The 18,695-nt window shown below is 42.2% G+C and overlaps 1 protein-coding gene across 2 annotated transcripts; it reads right to left on the bottom strand.

Moving 5' to 3' along the window:
- Positions 1 to 11,968: 11,968 nt before the first annotated feature.
- mstnb (myostatin b) lies at positions 11,969 to 14,345 on the bottom strand. 2 transcript variants are annotated; one of them, XM_076102926.1, is made up of 4 exons: positions 14,253 to 14,345; positions 13,967 to 14,198; positions 13,194 to 13,564; positions 11,969 to 12,349 (listed from the first exon to the last, which is right to left on the bottom strand). In XM_076102926.1, exons 1-4 carry the CDS (start codon positions 14,343 to 14,345, stop codon positions 11,969 to 11,971), a joined length of 1,077 nt encoding a protein of 358 aa, XP_075959041.1. The 2 variants fall into 2 exon arrangements, with proteins under 2 accessions (XP_075959041.1, XP_075959033.1); XM_076102918.1 differs by having other exon boundaries at positions 13,967 to 14,345.
- Positions 14,346 to 18,695: the final 4,350 nt, after the last annotated feature.

Here is an 18,695-nt window from a genome sequence, read left to right as displayed (position 1 = left end):
TCAGAGATTTGCACTGTAATTTCAGCCACAAAGTTTAGCAAATCCTTGACACTGCGCTAACTTGTGGTGTTGCCACTTCCTAAAGACATTAGTCGATTACGTCACCGTTCTGGTTTTCAGTGTTGCTTGAGGTTTCCTGTGGGCAAACGAGCTGAATTAGGCTTCGCTCTACAACTAAGTAAAGAGCAGACTGGCAGAAGTCTCAAAGCATGTGATTTTTTCAGCATTCATAAAATGTCTTAATTATTTTCAATCGGCCTTATGTAATGAGAGGTGGTGGTACTTGAGCGAGGGGTTTCATTGGGAAAACATTATTAAAGAAACATTAACTGTGATTTGACCAAACCTGGACAACAGGAATACGTAACGCCACATGGGGTTTTCACTCATCGCCTTTCCATATGGACACCTTATCCCACCACAGGGAAGAGTGCAATCTAAACCGCTCGTCTTATGATAATATTATAGTTAGGACCGTGAAAGGTCAAACCTCAGCACACGTCTTGTTTTACGCGGCCTCTGCTGAGAGAACCCACAGATGGCTTCAGCATTGCTGCAGGGCCAACACTCTGCAACGTGCCTCAGGCAAGGGGATAAATACCAGCGAGGACCCCTCACCCCTTCTCCCCACGGCTTTTTTGCCCCTCACTCCTTGTTTGAAACTTCTCACTCCTCAGTTGCTTGTGTCCAGAAATGCGTGCGGCAGCAGAATCTACTCAGTACATGCTGCCGTCGGCGCCCGAGGGGCATATCAGAGTAATTGGCGAGGATTAACTGATGATCATCTTTTGACCATGTGACCGCACTGTTTAAAAGGTCAGCAACGGTTAATTTTGCCAGCTGTCTTTTAAGCCATCTGTTTCACTGTTTTTGACATTTTCTGCAACCACATTGAGGTATTTGCTAATGATTAACCCAACCTGAAGAAGGGTATGAAGGAAGAGTTTTGGTTGGCGCAAAATGTAGAATAACCAAACCGTGATACAAGAATACTCATTTCACATACAGCGTCATCTTAGATAGATATTTGTTCTCCGATTACTGCCCTAATGTGCAGAGCTACTGCTTCTCAAGTTGTAATCAGCAGCCCGGGGAACTGTACACCACTCACAACCCTGAGGTAATAGTGCACAGAGTCATCAAATCCAAAATACGATGTGTACTAAATTTAACCCCTTTACCGCTCTATTTTTGGAACGGCTCTGAGAAGTAGTCGCGTAGAGTACCTTGCCCAGCAATGGGCGCAAGCAACACCTGTTTCTGTTTAGAAACGTGAAACTAGATGGAGAGAATTTCAATCAAATGAGAAAAGAATATAGTTTATAGATTAAAAACATACATCTTTAGGGCGTGTTCAAAAGTAATTTATAACCAGACCATACCTTTCATATTAGCTTTTATTTTTATATTGCTGAAAATGCCCACGAAGAGACTTGTCTCAACTGAGGTGCTTGTCGGATCGTCAGAAGACTCAGCGGATGCCATTGGCACAGCGCTGTGGAGATAGGTCTGGCTATGCAAAGACTAGATCTCCACACAAGGTCTGAACATACGCACGCGTACACACACACACACACACACACGTTTTTAACGTTCACAGACGTATCCAATTGTTTTTTTAACATTTTGAAACATCAACAAGTAAACTGTGATCATGTATTGCCCCTATGACAGCAGGCTTTCACCCTTTGTCCTAGTGCGGCCGTTCAGAACAGCCATAGCCACACTTTGGCCTTCAGACATGGTCGGACAAATCTTTGAACGAACTACTTCATATCAAGCGTACTCTGGTCTTTAACCAATGCATCTCTGTTTAAAGCGACGTCTGTCTAATGCTTGAGTTGAGCGCCTTTAAATTGAATCATAGAGATCATCAACAGAACATACTTTATAAATGTGTTCATATTCTGCTGCTAGCGTTTATGTTAAGGGTTTTTTAATGGCAATAATTGACTTGCACTTAAATCCGAACTGACACAGCTTTGCCAGCTGCTAATGCCACTATGCTAGCATGCTTACAATGGCAATGCTAATATTCTTGTTTACCATGATCCCTATTGTGATTTATTAGCATGATAACCCCTGGTGTTGCAAGTGTACATTAAGTGTTGGACCCGATGGCGATAGAGGTAAAGTTGCTGAACAAGATGTGTCAGTATCATACACCTTTGTTTGAGACAGAGCTTATTTTCTGCAATAATCCAAAATCCAGTGTAAAAATCCCATTGGCTTTTATGTAGAGGGAACCAGCGTGGTGCTAACGTCCGGGGTTGGCCTACAAATATTCGTCGTCCCTGCGTTAATCTATTACAACACAAAGAGCCCGTTCAGCTTTTTTGCCAAATAATAGTCTTTGTAAACTGTGTGTAACTTTACCTAAAGACCCTTTTACAGTTTGTATACAATGATGACGTACATTTGTGTGCGCACACAGTTTGGCAACGGACGTATGGTGCAGCGCAATAGCTTGGGAAGCTATGCAAGTGCATTAACCACCAAAGATTGTAAATACAACCAAAACAAATTGACTTTCCAGATCTGTGTGTTTTGTTCAGTCCAGTGGTATGATTAATAACTTGCAGCCATAGAAGCTGTCAGCGTTTCGGTTTATAAAATAATGTTGAATAATGACTCTCCCAAATGTGTCAGTGGTTGCTCGTGGCGATGGCAGCTGTTGAAAACACAAACAGAACATGAAGGTGTCAGAACATAAAAGCCTTCAATCAATTTCAGTTTCTATCTATGCCAATCTTTACTACGTAAGTTACTACGAGCAATCATGGACCCATTCAGCTGAGAATCACCAGTTAACTCATTAGTGAAACTGAAACACCTGTTGCTCTGGTGGTGATCCTCTCCGAATTACATTTTTAAAGCTTGTTAACTTGTCTGGATGGCTGGTGGAAAACGCCACTTCAGTTGCCAACATGTGCGCACAGGGACGCAGGAAGAAGGGGTGCTGAGGGGGCTGCAGCATTCACTACTCGCAGGGGGCTGTGACTGCAAGACAAAAACGTTTACTCAGCAAATCTAAATCTATAATACTTTTTCTTCTCTCGGCCCTGCTCCTCTGTCTGCTTCATCTTGGATCTATAATATTCTCTAAACTATATTACATTAAAGTCATTTAGCAGACGCTTTTATCCGAAGCGACTTACAATTCAGATTCTATCACATTCATGCACCGTAGGCACAGCTACGGGAGCACATTTTGGGGTTAAGTCTCTTGCTCAAGGACACATCGACATGCGACTAGCGGAGCCGGGGATCGAATCGCCGATCCTCTGGTCGAAGGACGGCCCTGCTCTCCACTTAGCCACGGTATATATTATGAGTGTTAAATTCTATACTATATTGTAGCCGATATACTCTGAAGAATAGTGTCACTTTTGTAGCAACGTGTAGTCGCAGAAGAGAGAGAGAGAGAGAGAGGATCACAGAGACACACTGCTGCCTGAAGTATTCCTATAATATTTCAAATTTAAAGTTGTCCGTTTGTTAATTCATATAAAAATAGAACGCTGTATTTCTTCAACCATTAGCGCGTGTGTAAAACGTTCTAAAATGGGAGCAAAATGTTGTTGGTCATTCAAACTAATACAAAAAAAAGTCATTTTATAGACTTTGTCTGAGCACCACCAACTGACTAACTTCCAGTGTCCCTGTCCTCACGCATATTGTTTGATGACGGTGGCCTAGATACCTTCATACACGCATTTGGACTTATTAAAACCAATAACAAGATATGCCTAAAAAAACCCAGATCAAACGATCTGACTGTTTGGCATCGTATTTTCCAAAGATAGACTATTTTAAAGAGGAAATGTTCTACTACAAATATTATCACATAGTAAAAGAATATATAGAGGACCTTTAATTTATGATGTGAAATCAGTGGTGTTATATTCCAGGGATGTAATAATTTAGGATCACAGGAAATCCTATAATCCATGTGCAGTTTGTTTTTCAAAGCATATGCTAAAAATGTCTGCCTCCTGGTAACACAGTAGTGGGACTGGACACACTAACAGTGTGAGCCTTCAAACAAAAACTATAAGCAAAAACAGGCTAAAATGCTGCATAGACCAGAGATGGGGGATTATTGTCTGATTGTTCGTCACTGCAAGTGACCCCATCACGCTAGATGTAGACATTTGAATTATTGTTATCCTAATGACTGACGAGGCTTTTAAAACGTGTTTCAGAAACATAAAAAGACAAGAAAGAATCTTTAAATCAGACGCAAACAAAGAGGTTTTAATCCGTCACCAAAACCCAACACACATCAACACCAAACTTTCCCAGAAGTTAACCACACCATGGTCCATATGGGACCAACTATAAAATCTTTGCTGCATCTAAGTTTGTGTTTTTCAGCTGGTAATTGGTGGTGGTGCCGTGCTGTGACTGTGCACTTTTCTGCCAACCACAGAAGAGCCACTTAGTTCTTTTTATGGGCTTCAGGCACACACTAATGTGATGGGTGTTAAAAAGCCACAGGTTCTCAACTGTTGGAGAATTTACAGCCACACCACATTCAATTTCATGGGTCAAGGGCATCCACAGTGGGGCCATCAAGTCTACTGCTTTTAATTTTTAATCACTTGTCAACGATTCCCACAGCAACTTTTGAAGTTCTGTTCCAAGACATGTTACTTGGAAGGATACATTTTAGGTCATTAAAGAAAAGAGCAAAGTACATTTACAGAAATTCACGGGGCAAATAGGTCAAGGCTGCTATGCTCCATGAAAATCTGCTTTCAAGGAATATCTGCTTCAGCTGCAAGCCTGTAGATCATGTGATGTTTTCAGGCTTTGACAGAATCAAACCTAGAAATAAACACTGTTTATTTTTCAAATAAATATGCCGTTAACATTCTGAAACCTTTTTGAAAGTTGGGTTTCCCTTCATATCAATAAATGTCAAGCCTGTGCTCAGACAGTCTCCTGGATATATACACAGAGGCGTAATTCTTGAAAGTCTTGCTTGACGCGTGGACGTCACTCGACTGAGCTCCTTGTAAAATCAATTGTGCGCAGTAATCTGTAAAAATGTACAAATGTTATTACTGAGATGTCAAAACTTATCCCGGCCTCTTGACACATACCTGATACTACTCTACATCCGTCTGTGTTAAGAGCATAGGCATATTATCGAGAGACAGGAGGTTTCCATGACCTGCCCCCACCTTAGTCTCCTTGGAGGAACATCTATTCTTCATCACTGTCAACCCTCCATCCCCAGAGATGCGATGCTTTGCTGCCTTGGACCTTGGATGGCTTTGGGCCACATTTTTTGCTCGTCACTTAACCCCTCCTCGCAAACAAACACTGACATTGAGGAATTTTGTAAACATATCTGGAGTGAACACCAAATTTGTCCTGTCTCCAAACGTCCAGTAGCTTTATAAAGTCATTAATCATATGATAGTTTCCCAGAGGTGACTGTCAGTCTCGAGGTAGGAATGGTGATTCCTCATCCCTAAGTGAAAAAGCAAGCGGAGTGCAGACGGAAAGGATAAATCACTCGAGAAGTGAAGACAGCTAGCATTCAGCAGCTGGCCATCTGGCCCTTATCGTGTCCCAGACTGGTTGATTTTATTGCTTTTCATTGCTTTCCGTAGACCCAAGAGGGATCTTCACAAACAACCTGTCAGTCTGGCTTGAGGTGATCATCCTCTGCTGGTTGGCTACATGATTACAATGTGCATCTTGAACATCATGCCTTCATAACATAAAGTGGCTTACCAGTGGCACGTTGTTTCAGTTAGATTGGACATTGGACTCCCAGTACTGTGTGCAATTCCAAAACAAAACATTAATTCAAATTTTCTCTAAGTTGCCACATAAAACTGTTTTTAACAAACTTGAACTTGATTGTACCTCCCCTTGTAACACATGGGGGAAAATCTGGTGTTGGTTCAAATGGTTGTTTCTCAAACTTTAATTCTGGATGAACGATATCTCTGAATAGTCTATAATGTAATGATGTTACAAGCCTGGTAGTGGGGAAAAATGTAATTTTGGAGCAAAAAGGATTCTTGTTTTATTTTATATAAGTTCTACATAATATCTTTAAAACCTCAAACCCCCATTACAGAAACATGTCGGGTCACTGACCAGCCCATAATCAACGAGGGTGAAGATGAAAGATAATGATTGAAAGGAGAGGAAAAAAACATGATCAAATTGATATTATTGAAGAATGCCCCATCCGTTATCCGTTAACCCTTAGAAACCCACACAGACATGTTTTTTAAGGGGGATCTTTAGGGGGAAATAGCAAGTCAACAGTATATGTCACATAGAGGTGGTATACATCATCTAAAAGCTGAGAACCTGAAGATTAGTATGAGATGCAGATGCATCTCAGCAGTGTATGCCAAGTCTAGTGTATGTTCTAGTCATGAATCAGAAAGAAAAAATCATTAATTCATCAAAATAAATTGTGAAAGTGTACATGGTCTTAGAACATTATGATGGTCATTCTCATGCTCTATTATGTCTCTTTAAGTGCTGCAGCAATTTCTGGGTTAAAACGATTTGTTACACAGATTTGGTACTAAATTTAACAATATTTTACCACTCTAGAGTTGATTTTTTTTTTTTTTTTTTAATTATCAGAAATCCCTCCAAAATACCACATTAAGACAAAGACCTTTAGTTTGTGGTTATATAAAGATATATGAAGCTGTGATTATCCAAGAGGTCACAACAGGTCATTTTATAGAGTGATGTCTAGTTTTAAACAATGAAATGGCTACTAATGACTAACATCATCACACATGAATACAATTGGGCTCATTGGAGCCACAAGAGTCTCTGCTTTCCAGTCATACATATATCAACTAATTCCAAGACTGTTTAGTTTAGAAATATTGAAATACACCTAAAATAACACATTTATACTGCATAGAATAGACCGCATGTTTTTTTTCTCGCCCCAAAATTCATGGGATTATAATAGAATGGGCACGTCTGTAGAGGGGGAGACGTGTGTATAAAACCCATTTCATTCACATCTCCTTCGCCAGAATTTGTCGCGTTATTTTTCCTGACACACTACTATCACAGCCCGCTACAGCTGCTGAAAGACACTAATAGCTGCGATCCCGCGGGTTTCAGAGGATGCCATATATCACCATTTGAGAAGCTTAAGTTATTGAGTTTTGTTCCTGTTGGGGGGGGGGTGCAATACAAGTATTTCAGTGCATTATTCCTTATAATTAGTTATAATTCATGATGTCATCCAACCTTGCAGACACGTTTGCTTCAGTCTCTTGATCTGTCGTCAGTCTTGAACCATGTTGTTGTCGAGGACGATCTCTGCCGCAGAGCGATCTGTCAGCAACACTTCTCCAGATGATTTGCACATCTGTTAAAGGCTCCAAATGTTTTGGGATGCACCTGGCAAGCCCCTTTTCTCTCCCAACCGGTTGTCCATGGCCCTGCACCACGGCCAGGTCAGGGTATCCCCTCCTTTATCCAGATGTGGGGGAAATCTGTAGGCCTATACAGATGTTGCTCTTTAAAGCCAACTCATTATATCTATGATGGCTTCTATGGAATAATGGAAACATGGTGAGGAAAAGCTTTATTGTTTTAGTCTCTGAGCAGGTCATAGGTACAATGTTTATTAAAATGTTTTTAAAATGGACTTTCAGGTCCACTGTAATGGATAACCGCATCCCAACAGACTCTCAACGGCTCAGTTGATAACTCCTGGAGAACAAGTACACTGCAGCAACTTTGTCCTTCACTTTTCTCCTCTCTTCACCCAGCTAAGTTTTCTATTCTGGTCCTTTGACCATGATCTCTAGAGTCAAGTTCAACTCCTCTCCATCCATACATCGCACATTCCTGGAAAGGCCTCGTAGTGAAAGCTCTCTGGAATAGCTGCAACCATCTGTTTGCGTCTTGACCTGCGCACATTGACCTTCTCTAGAGACCTATTAGACCGTCCTAAAATAAACTCTGGGCACCGCGTCTCTTGTGTTCTGCTTACTCACACAAATGTGTAGATTAACATGCGTTAGATAGCAAGGCCGGTCAGTGTGGTCCAAACTCAATGAGATAATACGGACTGCCATGAAACATTCTTGTTTGACAGAGGATGAATACTGGTGTCTTTGGTGATGCCCTGGCTTTTCATCTAGCACCACTATGAGTCTGACATATTATGTTTGCGGTCAAATGACTAGTCGACCGTTGGGTGGATTGCCGTGACGTTTGGGACAGATATCCATATTTCCCAGGGGATAAAGTCAAATTACTCTGTGATCGACTGAAGAAACATGTTGACAGTAAGTTTTGTGTATTCCCCTTTTTCTGGAAAGAGTTGTTTTGAATGTATATTTTTAAAGCTTTGAGCACCAGAATTCCAAAAAGATGCAAAAATAAAAACAAAACTGGGACCAGAATACTCAAACGGTAAATAGGAAAATATGATTTCTTTGACTTCAAATCAACTTTGTGTTCAAAAGGTGCCAAGGTTTTGTTTCTTAGTATTCAATAACCAAAGCCTGTTTTCATATTATTATTAAACCTTATTAAGCAGTTATATCACGCACCATTTAATGACAACAGGAATCCTGTCCAATAACGGGGTCTCCAGCTGCCTTGGACTTCTCCTTTACCCCTCCAACATCCTTCTTCCCGTTCTCTCACTCTCACTTCCTCACCTGTCAGAGGTGGAATGTCGCTGGCGGATGCAGTCCTCCAGGGTCTGACTCTTGACAGATGTAGCGACGCTCAGTGAAAAAGTTTCCCAGCTCCCGTTCGCAAAGACGCTTGAAACAAGCAGACGGCAGCAATTAGTGCAGGACAGAACTGGATGAAATGATGCACCTGAGCATGATAAACAGGAATCAGAGCCGCTCATACTGGCGCAAGCTGTTTACGGCTGTACCTTTTAGCTGAAGTGAAAAGTACGATGCTGAGATGCTCACTACGGTCATACTTGTTTGATTCTAGCTCTTCTAATTTCCAGCTATACCTTTCATGTTTACGATCTGAAGAGGCAGAAATGCCTCAAACTGGGGGTTGATACACAGCTGTACCATTTAAATGTGAAGACACAAAGATGTGTAAAGTTGAAACTTTGCAGCAGAAATCTATGAAAACCAGTTGAACAGACATTTATACTGATACCACTTACTGCTTTTAAATCTAAAATGAAAGAAATAGAGGCAGGTTCCCAAAAATGTCAATGTTTTTTAAATTAACTCAGTTACGTCACTGTCTCTTACCTTTTAGTTTATTTTAACTTGTCTTGTTTTGTGTTTTCTGTCTGTAACTATGTGTTTTCTTATGTTGCTGCCTGTCTTGGCCAGGTCTCCCTTGAAAAAGAGATTTTTAATCTCAATGGGACTCACCTGGTTAAATAAAGGTTAAATAAATAAAATGAAAATATACATGGGACCTGGGAGCAATGGTATTTTCATACTCATACATATTTTCTCAAGTCTCAATACACGCTTTATTAGTAACAATGTGAAAATAAAGAGTTGGAAACTGTTGAAGAATATTAGATTCATAAAAGGTGCATGCCCATGTCGAACTGCAGATGAAAATATCACAGTACTGCCCTGTGCTTTTGAATCAGCAATAATTTATAAAGCTCAAATTATAATTTGGTATTTTACCTTAACTTATCTCTTGTTAAGTGTTGTTGAGTGTTCTCTTGTTTACAGATCTTTTCAGACATCCCCACCAGCAAATAGAATCTAAAATCCTTCCCCCCAGGGAGAAGAAGTTCTGTGGATCCACTCTGCCCGTCTGCTCACTGCTGCTGCCGATCGTCATGGCAGCTTTCCAGCTCTCAGCAGGAAAGGAAGTGGCTCTCGGGGGCAGTGCTCAATTCGCCCTCTACTGGGCGGAAGTCAAGCCTCAATGAGGCCGTCAGTCGGATAGGTCATGCTGTCAGAGCGCACCAGAGTTCACATCCTCTCATTAGACAGCAATACTTTCAACATCCCTTCATTGGAAGAAAAAAGAAAGAAAAAAGAAGCTAAGTCAGGGAAATTGGGCTGAATTACGCTCACAATAAAACAGGCTTATGGTGATGGGATTGTGCAAGTGTAGTCAGGTAGACGGTGTGCGTGTTGTCATTACTTTTCCCCATGCACACACACACACACACACACACACACACACACACACACACACACACACACACACACACACACCCCAATGCACCCAGTGCACGCACTCACACGTAATCAGTTTACACCATTTGTTGAAGGCATAAAGATTCTCAGCTGCTGAAGTGTGAAATGGTGCTAATATGTTCAGGTTCAGGTCATGGCGGTGTTACTCATACTGAAACATCAAGCTCGGACATGATCTGAGTCAGCAGAATGACACTAAGTCATCTCTGAAGCCACCGACACTGTTTTATGGTTGCAGGGGGTAATTTCATATTATGTTTGATTTGGGAAATTGAATGCAAGAAGACATTGTGTCCCCCACGTATTCCAGGAATTTACATGAATCTGAATCGCAACTAAATGTAGCTTAAATGCAACAGTATAGAATCAGATTTTATAGGAAATGAGCATACTTGCTTTGTGAAGTGCAGTTGGTAGGACATGCTGTCAGAATACAAAATACTCAAAGAAACAAAACTCAACAAACAAGCTAGAAACTTTATTTGTTAAAACAAGTATATAGAGTTGCTGCAGTACATCTTGCTAGGTTGTGGTTTTATACATTTACCAACAGGTGGTTTAGAAAGGCAACTCCTCATGGAAACAATGGCATATGTATACAATACAAATTAGCAAACATATCAAAATCAGTTTTTACAACTTTTGTAGCAACCAATTCCTTCTATTGGTGTGCCATAGTGCAAACTGTTGTTTGTCGACAGAGTGATCTCAACATTCATACAATCTCGACAATCCATTTTCTCTGTCTTAAACACATTTTTTTTTTTTTTTTCATTTGTAGGCTGCATTCACTGTGCCTTCAGTTCAAGTCCTTCTGTCCAGTCATGTGAATGTACAATCAGAATAATTCAAGTGTATCGGGCAGGGTCCAGGGTCAGGCTGTTTTGTTGGATAGTGAAGATTATGTCTGAGCAAGAGTGCTCCTCGGTCGGGTATGTTGCTGCATGTATGTATGGTAGAGTACATGAAAACATGTCAGGACCTAAAGTGGTACTTCACCCTGATGGAAAGTTTTGTGTCAATAGGATCTCAGGAGTGTCCAACCACAACGTCATCACCTCTGTTTAGGATTGCGTTCGATTTTTCAAGATAGTGATGCAGTTCAACTAATATGGGAGTGATTAAGGGTTTGCCGCGCGACCAGTTTTCATCTTTTTTAATCGACTTCTATGACCCTATGTGAACTAAAACACGTTCTGCCAGTGAGAAATATCACTCTTATGAGTCTCCAGTTGTGTTTTTCCAAGCCCTTTCAAAACGTCCATGAGGATTCCTGGTTTCACTCTGACAACATAACTTGAAAAATGATTATCACAAACACATATCTTAGCAAAAAAGTGTAATAGCTTTTATGTTGGCTACAAGTGAAGTGGAGTGGAGTAGACGGCGTACGAGTATAATCTGTCGGCATGTGTGTATAAATGGACAGCACAGAACACAGATACAGGGGGAAAAACAGTTTTTGGATAACTTTGATCATTTCTGTCTACATTCCCTCCACGGTCCGGCATGTGTGTGAGTATGTGTATGTTTCTGCATCCATCTGACTTCAAGCCTCTATGGCTAAGATTTCACTGGAGGAAAGAAAAGTAAGAGCTATGCCGGGTTGTGATAGCGCTGCCCTGCGGGAAGGTCGGGCTGTTTGTGGCCTCTACTCTGGTTCTACTGCACCGTGTTCTGCAGGAAAGCATTGGAACTGGTGGACTGGTTGTGTTAAAAAGTTTGAAGTTGGAGGACGGATGAAGCCACAGCCCTTCCGGCCTCCCCTCTGCCTCTCGCCACGGTCTCCCCGTCCCAACTCAAGAGCATCCACAGCGGTCCACCACCATGGAAGGGATCTTGCCGTAGATGATCTGCTCTTTTCGGTTAAAGTAGAGCATGTTGATGGGCGACATCTTGGTGGGAGTGCAGCAGGGGCCGGCGCTCCCTCTGGGGTTGGCCTTGTTCACCAGGTGGGTGTGCGGATACTTCTGCAAGTGCATGTACTCACACTCCCCGGAGCAATAGTTGGCCTTGTAGCGCTTTGGAGCAATAATCCAGTCCCAGCCAAAGTCTTCAAAGTCCACAGTGAGCGGGTAACGGCAGCACCGGGACTCTAGAGAGTTCTCGTCACAGTCCAGGCCCGAGTCTCTCCTGGCACGCCTGGGGCCCTCTGAGATCTTCACCTCCATGAACGGTTGCTGCAACGACAAAGCGCGTGTGAATACTTTGAAAATAGCTGGTTTGCAAAAGGAGGCGGATGACAGCATTCTTCCTGCATCTTTTAATCTGGTGCCCTCGACCCTTTGGCAGCTGGTTCTCAAACATGGCCCGATAATATTATGAAACTTTGAGTTTTAAAGAAATTAAATCATCTGACGGTTGGTTAACCACAGCCGTCTAGGTATTCTAATTGCCTGAGAGCCCGTGCCAGTAGTTGAGCCGTACGATAAGTGTTTGTCATTGATAGCAGCAGTGTGTGTGTGTGTGTGTGTGTGTGTGTGTGCCGGCAATTACTCTGATTTGCACAGTCATACAGAATACTTTAAGGAATGTGGGGCAGGTGACTTTTATGTAATCAAGCGATAAGATTTGAGGTTATTGTGGACTGGGCATTTGTCCAAATGCAGGTGTGCGCCTGCATGGAGTCTGTGTTGATTAACAGCTTTCAAAAGTCTTAAATCTTGATTCCCTCTTCCAGCAGTGAAATGCATGAATGTTTAACCACCTGCTGACTCTGCAAAGCCTCTCTGCACAGCCCAAAGTTAAAACCTCCGGAATGGCACAACAGAGAAACCAAAATGCACTGGACTTTTAGAAATTATTTTTGTTTCATGCAGGATGGTCCATTTATTGTAATAATAATCATCATATTGATTAGGACAGATACAATGGGCTAATTAAGCTGCTGTAGCAGTAAACAGCTCTGCCCCCATGCCGCCAACACTATTCACTTTAACGGATGAGACAAACTGCTAGCGATCACTTGTATACAAAACTTTATCATAAGGTTCCAGTTAAATGTAAAATAGTGGTTCATCTCACCAGTCCGTCCTCTCCGGGCTCTGCGGAGGTCACGGCCAAGTCATTTCCCCTCGAATCGAAGGCGTTAATCTCGATGCCCCAGTTGGTCTCCGGCTGCTGCAGCCACACAGCCAACACTTGTTTGACGTCTATACTTTGCCAAGAGCTGACCCCGGCATTCACGTCGATCTTCAGGGAGCGGATGCGTATGCGCCTGCTCCCGTCTGTGACCGGCATCAGGCGGGATATTTGCAGGAACACTGTGGTCGCCTCGTCCGACGGGCGCAGATTCACCCAGAGCTGAGCCCGGACTATGCGATTGGGTTGAAACTTTTGAGTAAAAGAGAAAAAGCAGCACGTTGGTTCCCCGTCCGCTTGGACGATGGACTCGGCTGGAGACACACAAGAGAGAGAGAGAAAGGGGTTAATGACCATGTGCAGTTGAAATTCACATAAAGAAATAAACTGGTGTAAAGAAACATCTCTGACACGCCGTTTGAACTCTGAAAGTGGGCTAATAAAGTTTAGAAAAGCCTACAGTCTGTGCGCGTAATGACCGCGCACGCTGTCTTCCAAACTCCCCTGACCTATTTTTTTTGCAGTTTTAAATATTGGTACTGCTGGTATATCCACATGTCCTATATAAAAACCTGGTAAATGTACGTGTTGTCAAAACAAATACTATTGATAGCGTATTTCGTGCGCTCTGTCCCGTGCGTAAAAAAAAACTATTTTGGAGACGTCTGACCACGTCCTTGTCATAATGCGAAAAACAAAGCAAAATAAAGACTTACGTGCAGTGGCCATCATCATTATTGTCTCCGTGATGGCATGCTCATCGTCCGCCTCCATAACCACATCCTTGTTGTCATCTCCCAGCACGTCGTACTGGTCGAGAAGCTGCTGCAGCGGCGGCGCTTTGGGCAGGAGCTGCTTCACAATATCTCGGCTGATATTAGGAGCTTCTTTCATCCGCAGTTTGCTCAAAATCTGAGATTTGATCGCGTTTAATCGCATGGTTTTAATCTGCTGCCGGACCTCGCAGGTAGCGCACTGCTCCGTGTCCTCTGGGCTGGTGACGGAGGGCTGCTGGTGCGTCTCTTGGTCGCTCAAAACTACTGGACCCAAAGCAATCAGCAAGCTAAGATACAGCACAGTCTGAGGCAGATGCATTGTCTCTAAGGTGTGCAGTTTGGTTTAAAAAGATCCCTTGGTTTGTGCTGGACCTATTGCGCGACTGGACTGGGTTTGGATTAATGTCGCACTCTGATAGGCATCATACTTTATTAGCGCACACCTTTTTATACTCCAACTTTAGCCTCTTTTGTGTCGTCAAAAACTATGATTGGCTGGACAGGCAACAATGAGTTTTAACCGACTGACATGACAACTTTTTTTCCCTTGTCAAACCATAAAGGGATGGAGACTGTGGGCATGTGCTTAACGTGTCCACGGATGGATAAATTCACTTTTCTTACAGTGATTGCGCAAAGGGCTTCTGAATTTGCTTATACAGGGCTTATGCAGGTTCTTTGGCATTCAGTTGTTTGCACTCTTCATTTCACGTGATCTTGCACTTGTACTGTGTCCCTGCGACATGTCCAGACTGTTGCATTATGTGATTAATGTTTTTTATGATGAATGTTTGTAATCCTGGCTGCAGCCAAATTATCCCTGGTGGTATAATACAGTTTGAGTTAACTTGAAGAGCTAAGCAAATAAACACAAAACAACAGAATAGCCTATATGCAGCATATTATGAAAGAAAGCAAGAAAGGCGGATTCGTGAGTTTGTGCTTTAATACGCTTGTTTAAAAATATTGCACTTTAAATCTAGTATTTTTGTCAGATTTGCACGTTTAACCTCGAATTGTCTTTGATGGCAGGCACATGGTGGAGACTGGTTGTCGAAATACATTTAATCCTTGAGTAAAAATAGGAGTTACAATTTTAGCCAGGTCAAGTCAAGTCATTCTCGAGGTGAGAGAATCTGATTATCGGCACGTGTAAAATTAAAAATAGGCTACATCGTTCCCCGCACTGGGATAAATTCAAAAAATTCAAAAAACAGCAAAGCTAGAGAAAACCGTCAGTCCAGGACTTGTCCAAATCCTTGTTGGTGAACCCTGGTTGCAGCACATGAGAGGACAGCGCCATCGTGTGGCAAGTTCGTGTCGTTCAGATCAGAAAGGCCATAAATCAATCTGATGATTTGAAATGTAAAATCCATTCAGGAAAAGCGACTTCCCAGTCAGCTGTAGAAACATTAGTGACCCTGTCTCTGAACCAGACAAGTTGTATGATTTTACAGAGCCCTGGTGCTTTCAGAGTCCACTCAGCTCTCTCAAGTGTGTGACATATGTGGTAGCATGAAAAAAGAATGCAGCATTGATCACGTTGGCCGCCAAAGACCACATCCAGAAACTGATACACCTCTAATTATTCTTCTTATTAAATCTGAATTCATAAAGTCAAAATTCACCCAATAAAGTGGACATTAACTGCATTGTTCTTAAGGAATAAGAGCATGCGCTAAATGAATAACAACACTGTATCCGCTGTGGAGACCTTCAGGTTTCTGGGATCCACAGTCTCCCGGGACCTGAAGTGGGCTCCCAACATCGACACCATCCGGAAAAAGGCACAGCAGAGGTTGTACTTCCTGCGCCAGCTCAGGAAGTTCAACCTACCTCAGGAGCTGCTGATCCTGTTCTACTCAGCCATCATCCAGTCTGTTCTCTGCTCCTCTATCACTGTGTGGTTTGGATCGGCCACCAAACAGGACAGAAACAGACTACAACGGATTGTCAGGTCTGCAGAGAGGATCATTGGTTCCAGCCTGCCCTCCATCCTGGACTTGTTCACCTCCAGAGTCAGGAAACGGGCAGGAAAGATCACTGCAGACCCTTCACACCCTGGACACAAGCTGTTCCAACTCCTCCCCTCTGGTAGGCGCTACAGGGCTCTGTACGCCAAAACCACCAGACACAGGAACAGCTTCTTTCCACTGGCCGTCACTCTCATGAACAATAAATAAGTAATATTGCACTACCTCTGTTTGCACTATTGTATTATATATATATATATATATACATACACACTTTTGTTTGGGATATATTTATACTTATATTGTATATAGCTGTTAAATGTCCTTGTTTTTCTTATATTTCTCTTGTTTATTGTATATATTTCATATGTGTGTATGTACGATGAGAGTAATGTGTAACCGGAGTCAAATTCCATGTATGCGCACGCATACATGGCCAATAAAGCCGATTCTGATTCTGATTCTGATTCTGATTCTGAATAAGGCAACGTAGACAGATATCTTGCAAGTAAAAGACTGTTTCACAAGTTAGCATCGAAAGATATACCCCAAAGTAGCTTTAGCCTACTAGTTGCTTTGAAAATTGGGATTCTATATAGGTTATAAACATGAGCTTGTATAATAATGATTTGGTAATAAACTACCCAACTATAAGAAGTAGTCAAAATAGCTCTTCCTCTTCCACCAGCTTCAGATAAAATAAAGTCAAAAAATAACTCTTTGAATTAACTTAATTAAATCCTGGAAAGTATTTCCACATGGTTAAATGACTTTCTTTTATAATTTAGTAATTATGTTGGGCCAACTTAATGTACTTGGGTTGGGTCAGATTAATGTATTAGGCTTGATTCATATTTTTTACTAGGTTTGTTTCCAACCTAATTTACTTGGGTTGGTTCAACTTATTTACTAGGGTTGTGTCCATCTTAATTAACTTGAGTTTGGTCAACTTCATTTGTCAGGGTTGATCCAGCTATTTTACTAGGGTTGTATCCAACATAATTTACTATGCTTGGGTCAACTTAATACATTTGGGTTGATGCATCTTATTTACTAAAGATAAGTCCAACTTAATTTTACAGTACTGAAATTACATTAGTAAATTAAATTAAATTGATCAAACCAAAGTAAATTATGTTGGCCCTACAGAATTGCTTAAGGCTGAAAGAAAGCCATTTCTTCCCATGGAAATACTTTCAATGATTAAATTAAATTAATTCTAAGAATAACTTTTGAGTTCTACACATTTAAAACGCTTACAGTGAGTAAGAATACAATCCACTAATATAGGCTAATGTAGCCTATAAACAATAGTGACTTTTACTGAGGTAAAGAATCTATATTATTTTTCCACCACTGACGCAAACACACTGAAGATCAGTGTGGTCATTTTTTGGCACTGAGGTTTTTTATTTCGATGCAGCGTTTCCGTGTCACCGCCAGATGGCAGTGTCGTACCAGCCCGCGGCGGTGCAGAGCCGCCGTCGGTGTGCAGCGCCTGGACTCGCTCTCCTCCTGAGCGCCGCTGCAGCTCGGTAGTTGCCGTGCAGCGTCGTTGCACTTAAACTCAGTCCAGACATTTGCTTTCCCCTCTGCTGAGGAGCGCCACTCGGCGTTTGACCGGCGTGAAGGCAACAGGGAAACCTCTGCCGTCTGGTCCACCAGTTTGGGATTTTTACCCCACCTTTAAAGATTATATTGAAATCTGATTCGGAGCCCAAACCAGTGAGCAGCAGCAACTTCGGAGATGTATATATTGTTTGTTTTTCTTTACACATTGCACACAATCAATAACGTTTTAAATTGAAATCGCTCGGATGCTGTTTGCGGAGCTGAGGAGTGGGCAGAAGAACCAGCGCGACAACAGATGATTCCCGGATTATTGTTTATTTGAACGATTTTGGGTTATTTCTTCCATCGCCGGATTATGTTTTTGTTGGAATGGAGGAAACCCTGACGCATTTGCCACACTCTGTTAAAAGTATGTACAGCTTTACGGGATCTCAGCACATCCTGTTGTCATATTCATTTGTGATCTCATGTTTGCGGAGGTATTTTCATTCATTAAATTATCAGGTTTATTCCAAATCCCATGTGTCTGTCTGACAGCTAATTGATGCTCTCACATTTTGGTGTGCACATTAACATTAAGACACACTTACCGCTATTTAATCTCATTAACATAATACCAGATCTGGATGATTTAGTGACAGTTCAAATTCCTCTGTGGTTGTGTGCGCCTCCAAATGTTGTTTTACTCACAGGGAGACTCTCTGCTCTGCATAAATCATTCATGGCCTGGTGTTGTGTAGACTACAGCATGCAGCTTTCTGAATGAAGCACATGTTTGCTGTGCACCAAGGCCCATAGTCCTGGAAAAGGAGCTGTCACTGTGAATCAGGCTGCGAGGCTGATTTAGTGGAACAGATGGGAGACACAGGCTTACAACAAAACAGCATCAGTGCACTCAAGCTAGGGACAGGCGTGCCTGTGTCATGCAACACAAAATAGGCCGAGGGATTGAGTCATAAAACACTCCGAAGGTAGTGGAGGGGGGGGAGGTGAATGTGTAACGCAGCTGATGTGCAGAGGGGCAGAGTGTGTTTCTGGAATGACCGTGCTGAGGTGAGCCGCCAGAGGCCTTGACCTCGAGCCGGCTGCTGGAGCCCTGGGTCACGTAGTTGCCACAGCCACTG

The sequence above is a fragment of the Anarhichas minor genome, unplaced genomic scaffold (assembly GCF_050575085.1).
Source record: "Anarhichas minor isolate MPS153535 unplaced genomic scaffold, ASM5057508v1 ptg000004l, whole genome shotgun sequence".
Lineage (NCBI taxonomy): Eukaryota > Metazoa > Chordata > Actinopteri > Perciformes > Anarhichadidae > Anarhichas > Anarhichas minor.
This window is presented reverse-complemented; position numbering and strand designations above follow the sequence as displayed.